Here is a 20,469-nt window from a genome sequence, read left to right as displayed (position 1 = left end):
CTTTAACAATTGAATTCGATTGCAATAAAAAGAAAAAGAAAAAAGAAAAAAGAAAAAAAAAGAGTCAAAAGTGGTTCAAAAGGGATAAGTTCGTTTGACTAGGGTAAGGGATAAATTCATTTGACCATTGTCACCGGATGCATATCACATCTTATTTACATGATAGAACCGACGACTTATTTTAGTGGCCTCATGACTTATAACGGATAATGGCTGGAATACGATCGTGGCTAATAACAAATCGGCCAAAGCATCGTAGAATCAAGTGCAAAATATTGAGCTATGAAATGACGTGATAGCAACAACAAATTAGCCCATTTTCGTAGCACACAATACATGATTAAGCGAAAGAAATAATTAGTATTATTTACATGTGGCATTCTACAAAAAACTCTCATTCGCATAGTGGATCGAGGACGTATGCGCAACTAATATCCAATTCACAACGTGCAACTAATACACACGATATTGTGTGATAAGCCACAATTTTTTAAGGGCCTTTATAGTTATTTCCACATCAATAAAAATGGGGAGTGGTTACAAATATCTCTTTCTAGCAACCACTTAAAAATTCTATAAATAGGAAGGAGATTAAAGAGCTCTAAATCATTGTCTACCCAACCCAACCCAACACAATTTGACATCACAATGCAGCTTATTTTAGTTTAGTTTTTAGATAATCTTAGCTTAGCTTTTAGTGTAATCTAGTCCATCTATACTACTGCGTTGGACCGACTTTAGCTTATTTATTAGTGTGATCCAGTCTACTCTACTAGTGACTTTAGGTTAGGAGTAGTGTAATATACGTTGGACTAACTTTATCATAGTTTGTTTTGTAATTCCCTTCATTTATACCTAAGCCACTGGATCGATGAAGACCTTAGCTTTAAGACATCACCATCTATGTCATAATCGCCAATGATTTTTCTTTTACTTTGTAAATGTTTATCTTCAATAAATATAATTTCCTTTTGTTTTTATTTTGATCATTTTTATGTTAAGTTGTTATTTGATTGATTATTATTATCACGGTGAGAAAAAGTTCTTTCAGCTGAAAGTGAAAAAGAACTCATTAAAAGGATGAACATTTCTCTTTACAAATTGCCTAATCTTTATTATATATAGTTGAATAAAGGGTCAAACTGTTAAGTTCTCATCTTTCAATCTATCTCGGCACTTGGAGTTGAAGACATTCGATTCAAATTAGTGTTGTCATTTACAATCGCATAAGCGCTTATGCCATTTTGAACCAGTGAACCATAAATGCCTCCAATTGTGTAGTTGGAACTTAAGCAATCGCCCAAAAAAGCATGCAACCACATAAGCTATATTTATGCATGTTATGCCAACATGCAATGGCGTAACATACCAACAATTAGGGGGTGTTTGACATTTCTGCTTATGAGATCTTATTTGCTTATTCTAAAAACATAAGCTTTTATTTTGAAAATAGATTATTTGGTATAGCTCTTTTTTTTAAAATAAAAAAATAAAAAAATTCTGACCTTATTTTTGTAGAAACTAGTAAAATAATTCTTAAAAAATAAGTAATGGAAATGTTACTTTTTCTTTAAGAGTTTATTTGATTTAAGTGGGTAGACATTTTTTATTAATTTCTAGATAGATTTGTCTTTAAACTTTTTAAATAATTCTCATCTCATCCTCTTCTCTTTTCTTTACAATCTCTCTAAGGTGGGCCCACATAATGTACGATCACATCAAATGTGGGCCCCACATGATAGATGGTGTACATTGAAGGTGGTATGATGGAAGGTTGACATCAAAGGTGGGCCTACATGATGAACAACCCATATTGAAGGTCGGGCCCCATATGATAAACGTTCCACGATAAAAGGCGGGACCCACATGATTGATGGTGAACATCAAAGGTGGGTCCCACATGATGGACTATACACATCAAGTGGGCCTCACATAATAGATGGTCCATAGTAAAGGTCGGACCCACATGATGGATAGTGGACATCATAGGTGGGCCTACATGATGAATAACTCATATTGAAGATGCCCCCACATAATAAATGGTCCACATCAAGGCGGGTCCACATAATGCACAATTCACTTCAAAGGTAGGCCCCACGTGATGGATGGCTCACATCAAAGTCTGGCCTAGGATGATGAACCATCCACGTTAAGTGGGCCTCACTTGATGGACGATCCATATCAAAGGTGGGATCCACATGATGGATGATGGACATAAAAGGTGGGCCCACTTGATGGACGATTAACATCAAAGATGGATTCCACATCATGAGTAGTGGACATTGAGGGGCCCACATAAAGGATAATTAGCATTGATGGTAGGCCCCACATGATGGATGACCTAAATCAAAGTGGGCCCTATATAATGGACAGTCCGCATCAAAGTTCAACCGAAACAATCATATTAATTGCTCTTATAACGGAGTTGTTGCAATATTAAAAAATGACATCAACTAATTCTAAAAAAAGCTCTTATCTGAATGTATAACATGATTTACCAAACAAATTTATTTAAAATAAGAGCTGGAATAAAAAGAAATTATTAGAATAACTCTTATTTGAAAAGCTGTATGAGACTAGATATGCCAAACGAATCCTTAGATTTCTAACTATTATGACTTATTTCTTACCTTTTGCCGATAAATAGGCCTCTCTCTCTCTCTCTCACTCTCTCACTCTCTCTCTCTCAATTACTTTGGTCTCTTAATTCTCTTACTCTTTGACGCTCTCATGGTATTACTTTCATTCTCTTAAAATGACATCAATAAAATTTGTAAGTTGTTTTGTTACATTTTTATAGTTTTTATTTTTTCAAAAAAAGAAAAAGAGAGAGAGTTGTGCATAACACAAGTGCACAACTCCTTTGGATCACACGAGATCGTTTATGCCATTTGACAATATTAGTTTAGTTCGGATCCAGTACCATCAGACTCTGACACACCCGGCATTAAGAACACGTAAACAAGTATCAATGACTGAATTTCAAGCCAAACAGACCCACACTCCATTTGGAAAGATGGTTCAGAATATAGGCGCATATGTTGTCCGCCCTCGTTAATCAGGACAACGATTGGCATACGTGTTGGGAGGTGGATTGTAGATATTGTGCCATTTGCCTTGGCAAGGGACCACCACATAAGGCCCAATAATTGGTTGAGCCAGGCTTCAGCTCAAATCATTTTAGGCCCAGCAATACTTTTTTTAGTTGTGCATCTCTACCGCATATAAGGGGAGGAGGGAGGCATTCACAAGGGAAAAAACCTTCTTTCAATTTAAGTTTCACAGATTACTAAAAGCTAAAAGCACATATCTGAGCAAACCTTTAATACTTGGGCTGAGCGAGAACGGTCAGAAATTGAACACTTGGCATAAATGTGGGGGAACAGTAGGTGACCCCATGAACAGTGAGCAACACTGCAATGCAGTAGCAAATGGGAATCTCTGTCATTTCTTTCTTCTCCAAAACATTTCACCTTCCACATTTCAAAAGCTATCAGGCAAACATCTCCCATCTCTTCCTTGCATTTTGGATGCTAATATTGCCAGCCAACAGGAAGTGCGTAGTGTCATGATGCGACATCTCCTCATGCCATACTCAAGACCATTGATACATACATCATGGAACCGCTGTGAATGTGGGGATGCCCGAAAAATCTTCCAGCTTGGAAGATCCTATCCATCCAATCTGTAGCACTGTTCATTGGCTCTTTGTTTCATCTTTTTCTAAACTGTCTATTTGTAGGCCACTGACCATCCATTCTGGAAAATTTGCGTCCCCTATCCAGGATCAATCCCATTCACTCAACGCTCTAATATGATCCAAGTGCATGAGGATCCTAAAATTCCATGTCAAACATGTAGACAATGCTTATCACAGATTCAACAGGGTCTACTATTCTCGATATAGATATGCAAACAACCTTTTTGTGGAAATATCGGATACACAGCATAATGCCACAACCCACAACTGCTATAGCATACATGTTGAGACATCTACTGATAAGCAGAATAAAACAAAACATAATCATGCAAGACAATCTCTATTGCTCTAATATTTCAAAGACCAGAACATAAGCAGAGCTTTCAAGGAATCCCAAAGGATACATTACAGATGAAATCCAAAACCTCACATTTGCTGAAACATCTCCTCAGTATCTGGAGCGGCTTCTCACCCTGCCCATGTACAAGCATCTCTTTCAAGTTTCATGGAAAATAAAAGGGACCACCTTCCACGAGTGTTTCATGAGGAGAGCAAACCATCTACCTGGGTGATCGGGAGCGGGAATGGTATCTTCGAGGGCTCCTGGTTCTACTTCGGCTTCTGCTAGATCGGGAGTGTGAATGGTATCTTCGAGGGCTCCTGCTTCTACTTCGGCTTCTGCTACGCCGGTACCTTCTGCATATGTAACATAATTAATGAGATGCTAAAGTTTCATTTTCTTTTGCAAGCATGTAAAAATGACAATAGTTGAGAAAAATGTGCCAATATGAGCAAGCATAAGCAGGGTTTCAAAACTCAGACCAGCCCAAATGGCCAGACCAGTTTGGACAGGAACTGGGTGGGACAGCAGGCCAAGTGACTTGCAAACCCATTTTTAAGGAAGAAAGGAAAAACCAGTTGGATTCATCTGGTCCAAGTGTCTGGCTCAGGCATTGGGCAGGGCAAGTCATAACCAATGTTTTAAATATCGACAATATCAGCCCGATATATCCCACGATATATCTTGTATCCCACCTATGTGATACAAAAAGCATAGCTAGTGCCGATATATCCCACACGTACCCCCCCCCCCCTTTGTTAAAATTATGTTAAATCAGCATCGAATGGTTAAAAATCCATTGGTTTTTCATGTTTTGCATGAAATATCATGGAGTTGGCGCTTTGATTTCGATATCCAATGGTTCTTTATTTTTTTATTTTTTTTATTTTTTCATTCAACCAACTGTAAATTAAGACTAATTTCGAAATATTTAGGAGTATTTGATGAAATGATCATCACATACACTCTAATTTCGAAATTTGAGTATAGGTGGTCCGATTTGAGAAATTTTGAGGAAAATTCGAAATTCCCCCAATTTCTCCCAAATTGCTTGCAATGTTGCACTCTAAACATGAAATCAAGCATGTATGAGGGCTGATCTACTGATTTGTCAAGTCCTTGACAATTTTCAAAAAATAAAAATAATTTTTTAATTAAAATATTATTAATTTTTTTTCAAAATTTCCCTTCAACCAGCTGTCAATTGAGACTAATTTCGAAGTATTTAGTGTTGGATGAAATGATCATCATGCACACCCTTAAATGTTATGCATTCAATTTGAATACAGTTGCATTAATTCAGTTAGATAGCACATAGCTTAGGACCCTATACAAAAGACACCTATCGCGTGCACTTCTTTTCTGAGATGTTATGATTTAAAAGTGTGTATTAAGGTCTTTTTTAATAATCCCTTAAGTTTCATTGAAAAATTTAACCATTTTCTCAATGTTTCCCCATGTTTCCCAAAAAGTGCAATAAATTACCTGATACAAAAGATATATCACATGCAATAACCGATACGTAACGCGATATCGATATTTCGAACACTGGTCATAACTGCTTTCTTTTCAAAATTTAGATATATCTGGGTAGAGTTGAACCAACAACCTCTTATTTAGGAAATCATGAAGAACCACTTTACTGGTTCTTCTACTGCAGATGCTTGTGTTGTATGATACATTAGACAGGCAGTTGGACCATGTGGGACCAGTCTGCTGATGGAAAGGGATCTAGACCCTGACCAAGGTTTAAAGCAATGGTATAAAGACAAATCTGGAAAATGCAAGCATCACACTCCAAGCCTATCCTTACCTAGGCGGAGAGCGGCTGCGGCTTCTGCTATGGCTGCTCCGATGCCTATATCGACTTATTCTGCTTGTTTCAGCAAGTTTCTCCAGCCTTTGCCGTTCCTGTTCTCGTTTTTTTGCCATCTCAGCAGCAGTGTCTTTTTTAACTGCATAATGCAGTGACCATTCATACCACAGATCAGAATCACAGGCATCCCTAAGATTAAGGCCTTCAGAATAATCCAAAATCATGGATTTCTACACAATAGAATGCTATCAATATTATTAAACCTCTGTTAGTGCAAAAAGTAGTGTTGCATGCCTCTTACTTTGTTTGTTCAGTTGTTTGCTCATTATGCGTTTGAGACGTTCCTGAGGAGTTTCCTTCTTCTCACCCTGCTGTGGTTTCAAGGTCCCTCCAGTAGCAGTTGGCTTGCTTAGCTTTGCAATGGCTGACGATGTGCTAGGGTTTAAAGAGAAAACAACATTTGCAAAACAAGTTACAAATAGACAACAGTACCATGATAATCAGAAGCAGTTGTAGAAAGGTACGTTGAAATCTTCTGTATTGAAATCACCCACCAAGTCTCATACATAACCATTAAGCCACCCAATCAAAAAGCATAAAACACGGTAGAAAACAAACAAACAGGGTCCAGATCAAAAGTGATACCTCACTGATGGTTTCAGCACTTTGGTATTCTTTTCCTTATCGAGAGATACAGCAGATGCAGGATCAATATGAAGTGCCTCAAGTATATGACCAGCTGATGGCCTGCAAACATGTGGAAGCATTAGATATATCCATTGCAAGGGTTTAATATCTTATAAGGTCAGCACTTTTGAAACTCATTATAAAAGTCTATTTCACAAGAAATAAAATCTTCAAGAGTGCTTTGACAAGAAGCACCCATCTACTAATCCCCATTAAAACTGCTTTAATAAGCTCCAAACGCCACGGTAGATTTTCCCCCTGCAATAATGCTCTTAACCCCTAGGCCTGACCTCTACCCTAAACCCCAAAAATCCTGCCTTAGGTGGCACGAGCACCAGAATAATCTTGCAGCAGAGAAAATATTGTCCAATATCTTTGCAAGAACTAAAGGTCGAGTGCTCCGACCGGTTCGGTGTATCAGGTTGAAATGGAGATGGTGGTGGAGAGATTCCTTCTAGCTTCTGATCATCCAAGTTGGGGGATCCCCCATACTCAGTGATGTACTCAATTTTGGATGCCCTTGGTTTGCTGCGATGCCCATTATCAGCATGTACGCCACGATCATATCGTCTTGAGTATGATGGGGAATGCGATCGGGATCTGGATCTTGATCTGTCCAAACAAAACAACATATCTAAAGATGGCTGAAGAGTAACAACTTCCACCATATATAAACATCAGCAGATTCAGCACATAACCAGCCAGTAAGATCTTCCAAATGGAGTAAGTGCATGCTGCATACATTCTGGAACGAGAATAAGCTTCATAAGTGGGACTTCGTCGAGGCTCCCTGTGAAACATAGACATTTAGCATCAGCATCAGCATCATAAGCCCAAGAAAATACCCAGTGTTACATTCTCACTTCCTACAAGATATGTTTTAAAACATAGCTTTTTCATTTAGCATGCACACAGAGAACAAGCAGAAGCATTTCGACAGCTTACCTATAGGGATCGTGATGGAGCACCCGGCTTCCAGTTATACGTGCAGCTTCCCTCTCTCTTTCTCTTTCCATCTGCGAAGCCTTCCTCCTTTCCTTGCGACTCAGCTTTCTCTGTGAAATTCAGAATGTAAGAGACAAGTAGATATAACGTAAACACATTTAATAAGCCAAAATAAAGGATGGCTGCTCAACTGACTACAATGAACTTACAATTGCAGGATCCCCCTTAACCACCTCCTTTTGTCGTTTCTCTTCCTCTTTGGCTTTTCTATCCATATAAACAAGCCAGTTGTACCTCTTCACTCCAAATTCTTTAGCAATTATATCCATTCCTTCATCATTGCTGTCATCACTACTAATCTCCTTCTCATCATCATCGTCGTCGTCGTCATCATCGTCGTCATCATCAATTTCCAAAAGATGGGATTCATCCTTTCCATCTCCTCCATAGGTAAATCCCACTTGTGAGTATGAACCCTTGCTTGCTGGAGGCTGCGATTGATGTGGTCTACACCATGCAAACAACAGAATAAACATTAAGATACAAAAATATAGAGGCATACAGGAAATGCCAGACATATCTCATACCCAATAATAAAAAAAGGGGGCGTGATGAAACAAATCTTTTGAAGATACAGTCAACAGGATAAATGTTACTGAAACATCACACAATCAAGGCATAAATACATGATTAACATAAATGTAAGTTTAAAATGCAAAAAACTAAAAAAGATAGGAGGAGGTGCTTTATACTTCACAGAGAATAGATGTAATATCATGAATGACCATGTCTATATATAAAAGGGTCAGAAGAACTTGATCACCCGCTGTTGGCAGCCACAATATAACTTTTCCTAAGGGTACCATGTTGAATAAATAAACAAACACACACACACACAAAGCAAAAACCCAAAAGACGATGTGGACCTATTCCACAATGAAGAACAATGACAGCATATTATCCCAAATATGTCACAAGTGTCTACAAGCCACTACTAGGTCGCAGTAATCCATACTTCTGTCCAGTCAGCATCCCCAAATACTTAACAGTTTACCACAACAAATACAATAAGCAGGAACTACTGATCATGATTCCACAAAACACAAGGCAACATCATCATCTCACTTGACTTTTACATGCAAACACTAGAGGTTAGAATTGTATGTAAAACGAACCTTCTCAAGTACAACAAGAACATGCAATCTATATCACTTGTGGAGCCCTGTAATAATGCAAGGCCAGCACCAGCACGAAAATGGGAGGTATACAATGTGATTTCATGGGAAATCCAAGACGTAGTAAAGGTATGGTTCTTGATATTTTGGCATACAGTCCATGGAAATAATACAATTGCATGAATTATGGCATACAGTCCAGCTATGTTGTATATAATGCAAGCAGCAGGTGACAATTTTACCCCCGCAAGGCTGCAATTAGTTTTACAAGAACAGGGAACCTTCGACAATATTCAAAGGATGTGGAAGGGATTTGAAAAAAGAAAAAAGAAAAAAGAAAAAAAGATAGGGGTATTTTGGTGATTTAAAGGTGTATTTTGGTTATATAAAATCGTCGCTGCTTACCAATGTACAATATGGATTTCACCTGCAAAAAGCCCTCAATGGCTATATTTTTACCCACAAAAAGCTCTCTCCACCGACTCTCTCTCTCTCTCTCTCTCTCTCTCTCTCTCTCTCTCTCTACGGTTAACAATGTACATGACTATGCACCACATGTATTTTATATCTATATATGCATCCAGTATTATAACTCTGTTAAGTAACTTCTTATGGTGAAAGCGCAGTCAAGCAACTGGCCAGCAAAACAGTGAACACCATGCAGAAAAGGCAAAAAATCACAAACTCTCAGAAAATACTCTATTGGTCTAATTTAGACACTCCACCTTACAGACATGTTCACCCAAGCAGCAGTTACTAGCTTATTACAGACGTAGCAACAAGGCAATAAATAATGAACTTTGAGAACCCTCATCAATAAATCTAGAAAAACGTAAAAACATGCAATTGATGGGAGAAAAGGGTAAATATCAAACCTGTCAGAAGCAAAAGGAGCGATGATCTTTGCCTCCAGTTCTTCGTTAGTATGTTTCAAACCCTCTTCATCGGTGACTGTTTAATAGACACTGTTAGCTGGTGAAACTGACCGCAGTTGAAGTAATGTAGTGGCATAAAATCAATTCCTAAGGAAGAGTGACAATCATCGACATGGATAATTTTATCATCAAGAATAAAAGAAAGGTGGACAATCAGGCCAAAAAAAAGCTTTTGCAGGAAAATTAAAAAACTAAATGTGTTCAAGAATGTCAACACGATTAAAAAAACAAAAAGTACCGACATCCTCTACGGCGATGCTTAATTAAATCCCGATAACGCTCAAAATTAACAAACTCTTCTAGTTCTTCCTCTTCCTCTGTTTTCTCTTGGACCCGAAAAACTCGTGAATCAGAATCACGAATGAAATCAAGGAGAGCACGGCCATCGAATCTGCTCAACAAAAAAGAAGCATTTGATTGAGAAGGCAATGTCTGTGATGAATGCATATATGAAAATGAGTGTGCAATTCACCTGTCAATCAATATATTCTGTTTTCCATTCCAAGGTATCCTGTAATAGAAAATAAAAGCATGGAATCATTTAAAAAAAGAAGAAGAAGGTGAATTTCCAAACCGAGAGCTGAAACACATTGAATATAACCAAATCAAAGAACCCAATTAAAATTTTTGGATCCCATTTGCAATTTGAGGCATTATGCACAGTGTGACCCACTTTTTCAGGATTCAAGATTCCAGACCATTGATCTGGTGAGCCCACCATGGATAGGCAATAAACCAAGAACTCTCCTCCGTCAAACAATCCCAGCCATTCAGTCACTGCACTTCTCCCATCGAATATGGACCATTGGCCATATTTCAATATTTTACCATCCGTTTTGAGGCCAAGAAACGAGATGAATAGAATTGACCAGTGCAGGGGTTTTCAGAGCACCTCTAATCCGCCCAAAAGGGGACCCCACCAGAGAAACGGACTTGATCGCTTGTTTCCTCCAAAAACTTGAATTGAATCGTCAATCGTTGCGGAAATACAACTTCCGCACAACGAGGAAGCCCAATTCAAAGGCATAGAGAGAACAGACCGAGAAACAATGAAGGAAAGGAACCCTAGACTTACAGGCCCTGCTGATCTTGGGTGGCCTGATAGAGGCCATCATCGCGATACGTGCGGCAGCGAGATCCGATAACCTGGAGAGATTGCTGAGGATCGCCCCGCCTCTTCGCCAAGAAGACAGCCCGTCTCTGCGCCCGGCGACGAGCAGCGTCCATCAAATCGTGAACCTTCCTCTCCGACCTCCTCGCCTCGTGCCACATCCTTTCTCTTCTTTTCCTACACTGATGGATCGATGGACGGATGGATTCGGCTATTGTCCCAGATTCCTAACCCTAACCCTAGTTCTTCGAAGCAGGAGCGATGAGAGATGCCATAAGAAATCTTTTCTCCTTTAGTTTTTACCCTCTCTCTCCTTTCGTTTTCAAGCTTGGATCCCGGAAAGAAAAAACTAACATTTTCTTTTCGTTCCTCCACGCTACTTGGTTTTTTTTTTTTTCATCTGGATGTGGAAATGGATTTTTATTATCCTCGATCTGATATTTTCACGGGGTGACGAATCGGACGGTTGGATTGGATGGCCCAGTCCCTTGATGTGCTGATGAGATCTACTCCGACCATATATACGTCCCCTCATGTTAAGCCCAGAGCACACAAAGATATTTATACCCATCAACCAAGCTGAGCCACATGATAGGAATATTGAGCTCAAAGCAATGCTCAACTACCCGTGGTCCCTTCACAGCCAACCTTGATTTCCGTAGAGTACCGCCGTATGATGGTAAATCATAGGTCACCACTTTGATCGTGAGAAAGTCGTTATCCATGCCAAAGGTATAAATATAATTACAACAAGACGATGATATCTTTCGCATGAGGTGCACTATCAACCAAAAAGCCTGTTATGTGATTATTAATGTCAGCAGTAGTGAAAATCTCATGTCTAAAATAATGGTGGAAAAGCTATAACTAAAAATAGAGAAAGCTAGAACTGAAAATAGAAAAGCATTCATCTTCATATATGATTGGATTGATAAAGGAGGTCAATAAAACAGAGGTAATCGAACAATGCACCGTCTCGTTTTCAATTGATAAAAATTATAAAGATTAAGTACTTTGCGACGTGGTCAACATGAAAGTTTATATTAATATTATTGCTACACATAGAGGTTAGAATAGCGTATTTAAATTTACTAAATACGGTAGAAAGATTGGCCTTCTTGCTATGTGAATGGAGAACCAACCTAAGACTTCTAAAGTTGAGGAACAGTCTCTCATAACTAAACAAACTTTTATTAAATAATCCGAGGAAACAAAAGATATATATGCATTAGTTGAAAAGAAAAAATATATGGAGCTTGTAAACATCCCAGGAGATTTGAAACCAGTGTTGAAGGAGTTCAAGGCGATTGTGCTCAATGAACTTCCTAATAAATTGTCTCTCATACCAGAAATACAAGACTACATTGATCCCATCTCAAGAAAAAGTCTGCCTTAATTGCCCATATTATCAGAAAGAATAGAAGATCTTGAAGGTAGAAGTAAAGGAACTCATCGCTACTAGTCAAGTCAAGGAAAGCATTATGACATGCATTGTATTAACTAAAGAGTCCAACGCCAAGTACAAGAAAATGACTAATAAACATCGACGTCAGAAATTATCTCGAAATCATGAGTCAAGTCTCTTAGGTAACTCGAGGACAACTTTTTTTAAGTGGAAAAGTTTAGTGTAAAACATGACACGTATACGTTGCTAGTATGGTCGGGCCAAAAGAATATAGACTATAAATTAACCGTAACTTTTAACCTGGATATTGTTACGGGGTGCACAATCTATCAATTTTTATTGCAACAGGCCATCTGAGATGAATCGACCCATAAAGTGTGTCACATCTGTCCATTTTATCAAAAAAACACGCACTTTCAACTTAAAAATGAATTTTTAAGAAAAATTTACTATTTTTAGTACTTTTGATTATTTAAATATTTTTTATTTTTAGAATTTTTAGTTTTCTTCATTTTTAAAAATAACTTACAATTATGCTAAGACTCTTCTAGCAAAAGTTTGTTTAGAATTTTTATTTTTAGAAATTAAACTTTAGAATAGTTTCATTAGAATTAAGATTTTTATTAGAATTAGAATTTTACTATTTTTCATAATTACAATTTTTGGTTTATTTTTTCTTCATTAATGGTGGAAGGAGATGCATTGGATAATTATTTATCAATTAAATTTCAAATTTTTTAGATTTTATTTATTTCTTCTTCTTCTTCTTCTTCTTCTTTTTTATTTCCCTGAATTCGAGAAGTCTACGTGTAGAGTCCAAAGAAGCTCGAGTGATCATCCTTGAGGAAGATCGGTGATCGACCTCATCACCTTCATTCCTGCGTCGCAGAAGAGTGCCTACCGTTGATTTTATGTGGGGCCCAACTGGTATGCAGAGTGGCCTCTTGTTCCAGTTCCCTTCATCCAACGCATCTGAACGGTCTGAATGGTGGATATATCACATACACAGCACAGTGGGCCTTGTAAGGAGTTAAGGATAGTCAACCTACCATGTGGCCCACCAGCTTCATGCATCACGGTGGGGCCCACCCCAACCAGTTCTCAGGTGATCTTTTATCATCGTTGATAACATAAGCCTGGACTGGACCCGACCCGTTCCCACCCTGCTTTGCAATGGATCTGGGCTACTGCTACATATCTTTGGAGTGGACTCTGGCGTGAGTTTGGTGATGGTTCGGGTTCGGGTAATCGTTTATTCAAGTGAAGCCCGACCCATTTACATAAGTGGCCCACATTTCTTAAATTAAGCATGATCTGCTGCCCATTTAGCCTAGTGTATATCCATCTTAAAAAGCTGGCGGGCCAGTTGATTTACAGGCCAACCTTAATATTGATGCCCGATTACCAAATGGATCGGACCTGGATCCGTATTTACACAAGGCCCTACGATAGTGGAAAGGCTAGCAACCAAACTCATTCTTTGAAATGGGACCTTGTGGAACCGACTAGGTCAGCCCTGGCCCTTGGTATGGAGACCACGAGCTGGGCTTGGACAACTCCAGTATGGCTCACTGGAAAAAAAAAAAAACATATGTGAGTGGCAATGATCCCGAAATCCAAACCATGCATTTTATGGTCCACGCCGTTGATAACCATAATAAGATCGTTTTGAGATCGTATTCACCGAGTCTTTGTTCTACCGTTGTATTCTTGACCTCTATTTGCAGGCCAACAAATGAACGGCTAAGATTGTAATGTCGAGGAGATATTTCGCGACAGATAGGGGATGGCAATGGGCCAGGGCGAGTTTGGCCCTGGCCTGGTCCAAGCCCTAATAGGGCTAGGTTAGGTAATGATTGGGCCAAGCCCGGAAAGGGCCAGCCCAAATCAGGGTCAGGCGACGGTCGCCTGCAATCGAAGGTAGTGGCACATGCATGGGCCCTTGGAGGTGGGGTCACCCATGGGCCATTGCCACCACGGTGGTAAACATACCTTACTACGGTGAGAATTTGCACGTTGGGATCATGGGCCCATCGATAACGGTAGACCACTTGAAGGAGGCATCTACTCTGAATTGCACAGGTCCCCTTATCACCCTGATCTAGTGATCAGGACCATTCAAATAAGGATATGCAGAATGGATGGTAAGATTGCATACCGTTGATTATCATATCATGGCTATTTTTGGGATGTTCAATCTGAAGTGGGCCCGGCTATTCAACGGTCTCTGCGATCACAGGTAACCCACTTGAACTGTAAGAATTCTCTCCTTGGCAAGAACTGGCATTAAATAGTAATTATTCCACCGTACACGTGGAACTGTGTACGGACAGTCAACATGTCCAATCGTAAGCTTTATTTGCAAATTCGGAATAATCCATCACTAATGGGGCCCAGTATTGGGATTGCACGGGAGGCGGTTTAGCTGGTGGTCCCAACACCAGCCAGTTACCTGGTGTCAAAGCTCTGTGGACCCATCACGATGTATGTCTTATCCACGCCGTTCATCCATTTTACTAGCTAATTTTGGATGTGGATTTCATCATAACCCCGTCACAGTTGCATGGGGCCCACCGTGATGTATATGTTTATCCACACTGTCTGTCCATTTTCTCATATCATTTTAAGGTTTGAGCCAAGGCAGATCCAACACTCAAGTGAACCACACCTCATAAGACTCTTGAATTGAATTTAATGCAACCCAAGTTTACTATTTGGTGTGGTTCACTAATGCGTTCGATCTGCCTCATTTTTTATCTCGTAACTTAGAATAATTTGAAAAAAGGGAGGCAGGCGGGACACTATCAGCGTCCCCTAAATTTAGGACATGAACTTAGAAATAAAACAAAACTAAAGCTAGAGTGAACCACACCACAGGAAACCATAGGGATTGAATGCTTCCAATTAGAAACACCTTAGAGCACACAAGCTTTGGATAAACATATATTTGTGTTTTTCCTTCATCCAAGTCTACTTGATCTTAAATAAATATCACTATAAGCCCTAGGGAGGTTTCAACAGTGAACATCATTCTCACCATTATTTCCTATGGTGTGGTCTATAGAGGATTTTAAATCAGTTGATGGGTAAGATTAACTAAAGTTATTATAAAACGAGCATCTGGTCCCATCTCCATATGAGATGTGCACGAAATCAATGGTAGATTGTTCAGGTATGATTTTTAGTTTTCAGCTTTCTCATTGAATCAACGCATAAGATCAGAAGGGATCAAAGCTTGTTAGATTACACAAGTTCTTAGTTCTTGCAAGTGCCGACAATTACGTAATAGGTGGACCACATTTCCTTTTTTGAGGCATGATCCATCCACAATGGAAATCAACAGATCAATGGCCTTAGTGTCTGAACCATAGGCTCTTAGCCAATATTAGATATATGGGGAGATTTGCTCCAACCCAGTCGAGTCGCACCCAACTCATTCCGGACAAACTCGACTCGAGACCGAATGAGTCAGTCCGAGCCACAGAGTCTATTTATAGCAAAAAGAAAATCAAAGGAAAGAAGCTATTCTCCCTGTAACGTAAAGTCAAACAAAAAAAAAAACGTCAGGCTTTCTTGTTTGTTTCTCGGGTCAGACGAGTCTGACCATAACATTACCCTCCTCCTCGTAAGAAGCTTCTCTCAGGAAATGCAATCATCCTCTTTCCCAAAATTTCAGCTAGATTGCCGCACCGAACAAGCTACCACCTGGGCCCATTGCTTCAACCTCGTCTTTACAAGCTGAGGATTATCACCTTTAAAAAAAAAATTGAAAATCAAAATCAAAATGAGAAAACTTTAATAGTCTGGTATAATGTGAAGGATGATACACAGACCCAATTACTTGGGAATTGCACGCCACCTTAGGTGAGTCAGCTTATTATCAGTGAAAACCAATAATAATCAAGGGTGGTCCACATCCTCAATTTTGGCCCAGTCAAAAGTGACCTTGGAGTAGCTTGGAAAGTAACTCCATAAGCCTCAAGGAAGCTTTTATCAAATAAGAACACGGATCTCAAATATTGGGACCCATAAGAAAACGTGTCTCGGTGACCATTGGTGGGCCGTGGTCCGAATTTTTTTTACTATACTTTGATCTTGGATCACAATTATTATTATTATTATTATTTATCTTCCTTACCATTGTAGCGGGCATTGAAAAACTTTCCAATAGCATATAAATCATGAGAAATGGACTTGGAGATCTTAGGATCCACGATCCATAACGATGAAGGGCTAGAAAAGGGCTGTAAAAATTTATCCAGTCACTTTTAAAATATTTCCAGCTTAATTCAGGATTTTTCTTTCGCAAGTTTAACTAGAAAATAAGGGGTCATTTATCAGCGTGGATTTAAGTGCATTCAGAAGAAAGCTGTTTGGCAACATGGATTTAGAAGTATTTGGAATGGGAGGTATTTAATATACAATTTTATTGTATTTTGAAATCTCTCTCTTTTGTTGTAATTCACTTTTTTTTTTTTTTTTGCTCATTTTTTGCCCATTTGAGATTCAGAATTTCATCAAATTTTGCCAAATTATATATTTCAACGGGCTTATTGCAATTATTTTGTCAAATATCACATATATGTGCTAATTAGGGATATTAAAACTGATTTAGTAATCAAATTCAAATTCTTATAAACATACTACAAAATTTCAATGCGTACTTAATTTGGATTACAATGCATTTCAAATGCAAGACATGCAAATTTGAGAATTCAAAATCACCTTAATTTGTGATTTGGAATACAATGCAATTCCAAATACAAGCTCCTAAACATGCCTTAAAATTCCTTATATCTAAAAAAAAAAAAAAAAGAAGTCAGAACCTCTTTAGAAAGTGACGAAATTAAGAAAATTCCAAAATTGTCCGATTAGACAATTTTTAGAGAAATTTCTTCTAACTAACTATTCTCATTCAAAAGATCCAATGCTCATCTTAGCCTTACAACTAATGGCTGAGAGTAAATATCTTAATTTGAAGATATCCTTTTAAAGGCACTCTTCTTCTTTTATTTTGTAGATTTGCGATCCCAACTATAAATAGGAGAATTCTCTATCAGAAAAAGGCTTTTTTATTTTATTTTCAAAGTCTCATGTGCTGAGACCCTAACTAAAGAAAAGGGAAATAAGAGTTAGAGAGAGAAAAGGAGGCAAGCAGAAGAAGAGTTGAGGTTTAAGTGCAAGAGAGGGAAGCTTAAAAAGAAATTACTCCAACTTGAGTTTTCCTCTCAATAAGCCAAATACTGAAAATTAAATTCAAAGCTGTTGACTAGAGAAGAAGATTAAGGTCAAGAAGATATTAGAGAACCTTTATTCTTTTATCATTTTGCTTCCATTTTCTTATTTGTATCATTGATTGCATTCCTCATAACTAAATACATTAAAATTTGCTACTTTCTCTCTCTTTATGTTCTATTCTCTTCTTGTAATCGAATCCCTTAAAGAACAGGTTAGATCAGTTGAATTAGATTAGTTGATATTGGAGTCATGTTCACTTAAATTCTATGCAGTTCTCTCTCTACACACATTGACTTCCAGAGTTAGTGCCGATTCTTAATCATAAGGATTTAACCCAAACCATACTCAGCATCAGCTTTGTGATCTCACACACCCACTTAGCCAATTTGATTTTGGAATGGTGAGGTTTTTGCAATTTAGTCAGTTTAATTCGAGTTAATAGATACTACGTGCCTAATTCCTAAGCAACCCTGAATCAAACGTCATGCTCTGCCAGAGTATTAAACAACACTCCAAAAAAAAAAAAAAAAACATCCCAAACTCCACCTAATGTTCCTTTGGTCTAAAAGGAAATCACTCGGGTACCTTGCGCTAGCTACCCACCGGGGTTACTTTCATCAACGGATTAAATCCACGCCACCCATTACTAGCATCACCTCTTTTTGTGCCTTGATTCCAAAAATCAGGTGGGCCACGCTAAAAATTTACACCTAAAACCTCTAAATTCAGGTAGTATGGCCCACAAGTATTTTGTATTTCTGTGAGTTTTAGGTAATTCTTTCATCTTAACAAGACACATCAGGTGAATGGATTGGATGGCATATAAATAACATGGTAGGTCCTGCATATAACTACTGGTAGGCATTCATCCCAACTGTTTCCTGTGGTGTGCCCTTCCTTAGTTTTGGATGATGGTGATTTTTCGGTTTAATGGTTAGAATGAGGCATCATACCAGATGGATGGGGTGGATCTCATCAAAGTTCCACCACGTCGGTCCTGATTCGCAAAACTAACCCCAGAAAGCTCCTAGCGCGGCTCCTTTTAAAATACACGGTCTGGGACCGCATGTAGCCTGTGGGCGGGGAATTGTAACCCAGCTAAAGAGTCTGAGCCAGATCGTGCATTTCAAAATTTTCTAGTCATTTCCATTTTCTAAAATGCGCCAGGCGTGACGTGTACGAAAAGGAAGTAACTTAATCTCAGATGTTCGATCCATATCACGAGCGGACCAAGAAATCATCGGCACGAATCATGCAAGAATCAAGCAATGCAGATGGCCCCGGCCTTACGCGTTGTATTTTATCAAATAAACTAACTCCGCCGATGAAAATGATTACTAGATCAAGGCCATTGAACATATGATCCAACCGTTGAGATTAACGACTGAGTTCATCTTGATCCAGTTACTCATCACGAATGTTACAAAAACGCATCAATTTCGCCATAATCGCGATGAAGGGTTCTCCAGCATCAATCACTGGATAAAGCCAGTAAGCAGCCATGGACGGATGATCTGAACTGTTCGTACAGAAATTAGCATGATCATCTGATCCTAACCACGGATTCATTGCTTTCAAACGGACCTACCATCAGTGGTCAGGATCATTCCTCCAGTCAAATTTACGGAACATCCCATCCACCGTGCTTTCCACCAGATCGACGGTTAGGTCATCCGATAAACGTCTACAAATAGGCTCCATCCAGAGATGAATCTGGATGATCATTCAACGCGAGTGACGCAAAACATTGTCTAAAGAAATGTCCTCCTTACCAGGATGGAATATGCTGTTCGGGGTTCCAGCGTCCGACGCGTCGTACGGAGGTGGCAACGAGGGTTTCGACACGCTCTCGTTATACTGCTTATGAACGGCGTAGTAGAGATCGTAAGCCGGTAACGTATCGGAAAGCCTCGGATCCTTTTGAGGCGAATCGAAACCGAAACCTAACTCGATACAGGCCCTCAGTTCGTCGACATCCTCGTCCGTCACGCTCTTGCTCCGCCCCTTCCTATTTTTATAGCCTTTCCTCCTCAGCCAGGCCTCCTCCCGACACGTGTCGGGCGACCATGACCTATGCTTGTAGAGCGGGAGTGGCGTCGGTTCCGACATTCCGGATGCTACGGGTGCTGTAACGGGCACCGGATGTCGTGCCGGTACGATCTACCAGCTAAAGATGATGGTTCATCTTGGAAGGGTTGAGAAGGGAAGAGGGGTTTTAAGGGGTGAAGGAGACGGTCTGATGGTGGGGTGGGGCTGAGATGAACGGTAATGGATGTTTTTTGGGTTGGTCCCGTCATCATGACCTGTCGTTTCTCCTTTGGAAAATCTATGAATTTCTAAAAAGAAACAAAAGGGTAGGACCGGAATACGCCGAACCACTTTAGTTTATGGGGCGCATGAGAAGTTGGCCATCTGATCGACAGTCCCTTTTAGACGCGGATCAGGTGGTGTTGCCAACACCTTCCCCAGTGGTGGTGTGTCTATGTGTTTTATATTCATGCCGTCCATCTGCCCCCTCATTTTAGTGCATGAACCAAAAATGAAATAAAGATACGAAGCTCAAGTGGACCACACCTGATGGAGAGCGGGTCGCGGACAGTTTCATGGCTAAGATGGATCAGAAAAGGCTCGGTTGATGACAGAAGTGATCCAGACTGTTGGACCTTAGATCGGGTGTATCTCACGATTCCGAATGAGTTATCGGACGTAAAATATATGATTTTGGAGTAGAATGAGCTACTTTAGCCAATCAACCCTGCTATGTCGAGTTATGCAAGCCAGATTTGCAAAATACCCCTAGATCGACTTTAAGAGTTGCACCCAACATGAAAAGAGCTTAAAATAATTAAGAGAACAATTTGGTGAAGCCAAATAAGACATTATTTTTGGCTGAAAACACTGCGCACTAGTAAACATCATAAATGTCTATAAATAGTAAGTTTACTATTTATAGTAAGTTGTGAATTCTATGAGTTCTAGTTATAGTTTGCTTCTAATTTTTCTCTTATTGATAGGTATCCCTATTTAAAGGGTTGTAAACTTATTTATTTCAATTGATCAATTAAATTTCGAATTTATTAGAATTTATTTATATTTTCTTGCTTTCTTTCCTCGTGG

The 20,469-nt window shown here is 39.2% G+C and overlaps 2 protein-coding genes across 3 annotated transcripts; both read right to left on the bottom strand.

The window, feature by feature from the left end:
- Window positions 1-4,021: 4,021 nt before the first annotated feature.
- LOC131242495 (uncharacterized) lies at window positions 4,022-11,206 on the bottom strand. 2 transcript variants are annotated; one of them, XM_058241179.1, is made up of 13 exons: window positions 10,674-11,175; window positions 10,071-10,109; window positions 9,841-9,989; window positions 9,539-9,614; window positions 7,698-7,995; window positions 7,489-7,598; window positions 7,286-7,333; window positions 6,949-7,155; window positions 6,502-6,603; window positions 6,158-6,291; window positions 5,854-5,995; window positions 4,265-4,396; window positions 4,022-4,173 (listed from the first exon to the last, which is right to left on the bottom strand). In XM_058241179.1, exons 1-13 carry the CDS (start codon window positions 10,868-10,870, stop codon window positions 4,149-4,151), a joined length of 1,659 nt encoding a protein of 552 aa, XP_058097162.1. In that variant the 5' UTR covers window positions 10,871-11,175; the 3' UTR covers window positions 4,022-4,148. The 2 variants fall into 2 exon arrangements, 1 of the variants encoding a protein (XP_058097162.1); XR_009169648.1 differs by lacking the exon at window positions 4,022-4,173 and having other exon boundaries at window positions 4,288-4,396; window positions 6,120-6,291; window positions 10,674-11,206.
- A 4,269-nt stretch (window positions 11,207-15,475) lies between these two features.
- On the bottom strand, window positions 15,476-19,739 carry LOC131242494 (uncharacterized). Its single transcript, XM_058241178.1, has 2 exons — window positions 19,125-19,739; window positions 15,476-15,866 (listed from the first exon to the last, which is right to left on the bottom strand). The coding sequence occupies exons 1-2, from the start codon at window positions 19,459-19,461 to the stop codon at window positions 15,787-15,789; spliced, it is 417 nt and encodes a 138-aa protein (XP_058097161.1). The 5' UTR covers window positions 19,462-19,739; the 3' UTR covers window positions 15,476-15,786.
- Between the last annotated feature and the right edge of the window lie 730 nt (window positions 19,740-20,469).

Source organism: Magnolia sinica, chromosome 4 (genome assembly GCF_029962835.1).
Source record: "Magnolia sinica isolate HGM2019 chromosome 4, MsV1, whole genome shotgun sequence".
NCBI classification, from domain to species: domain Eukaryota; kingdom Viridiplantae; phylum Streptophyta; class Magnoliopsida; order Magnoliales; family Magnoliaceae; genus Magnolia; species Magnolia sinica.
The sequence above is the reverse complement of the archived record's forward strand: the minus strand, read 5'-3'. Positions and strand labels throughout refer to the sequence as shown.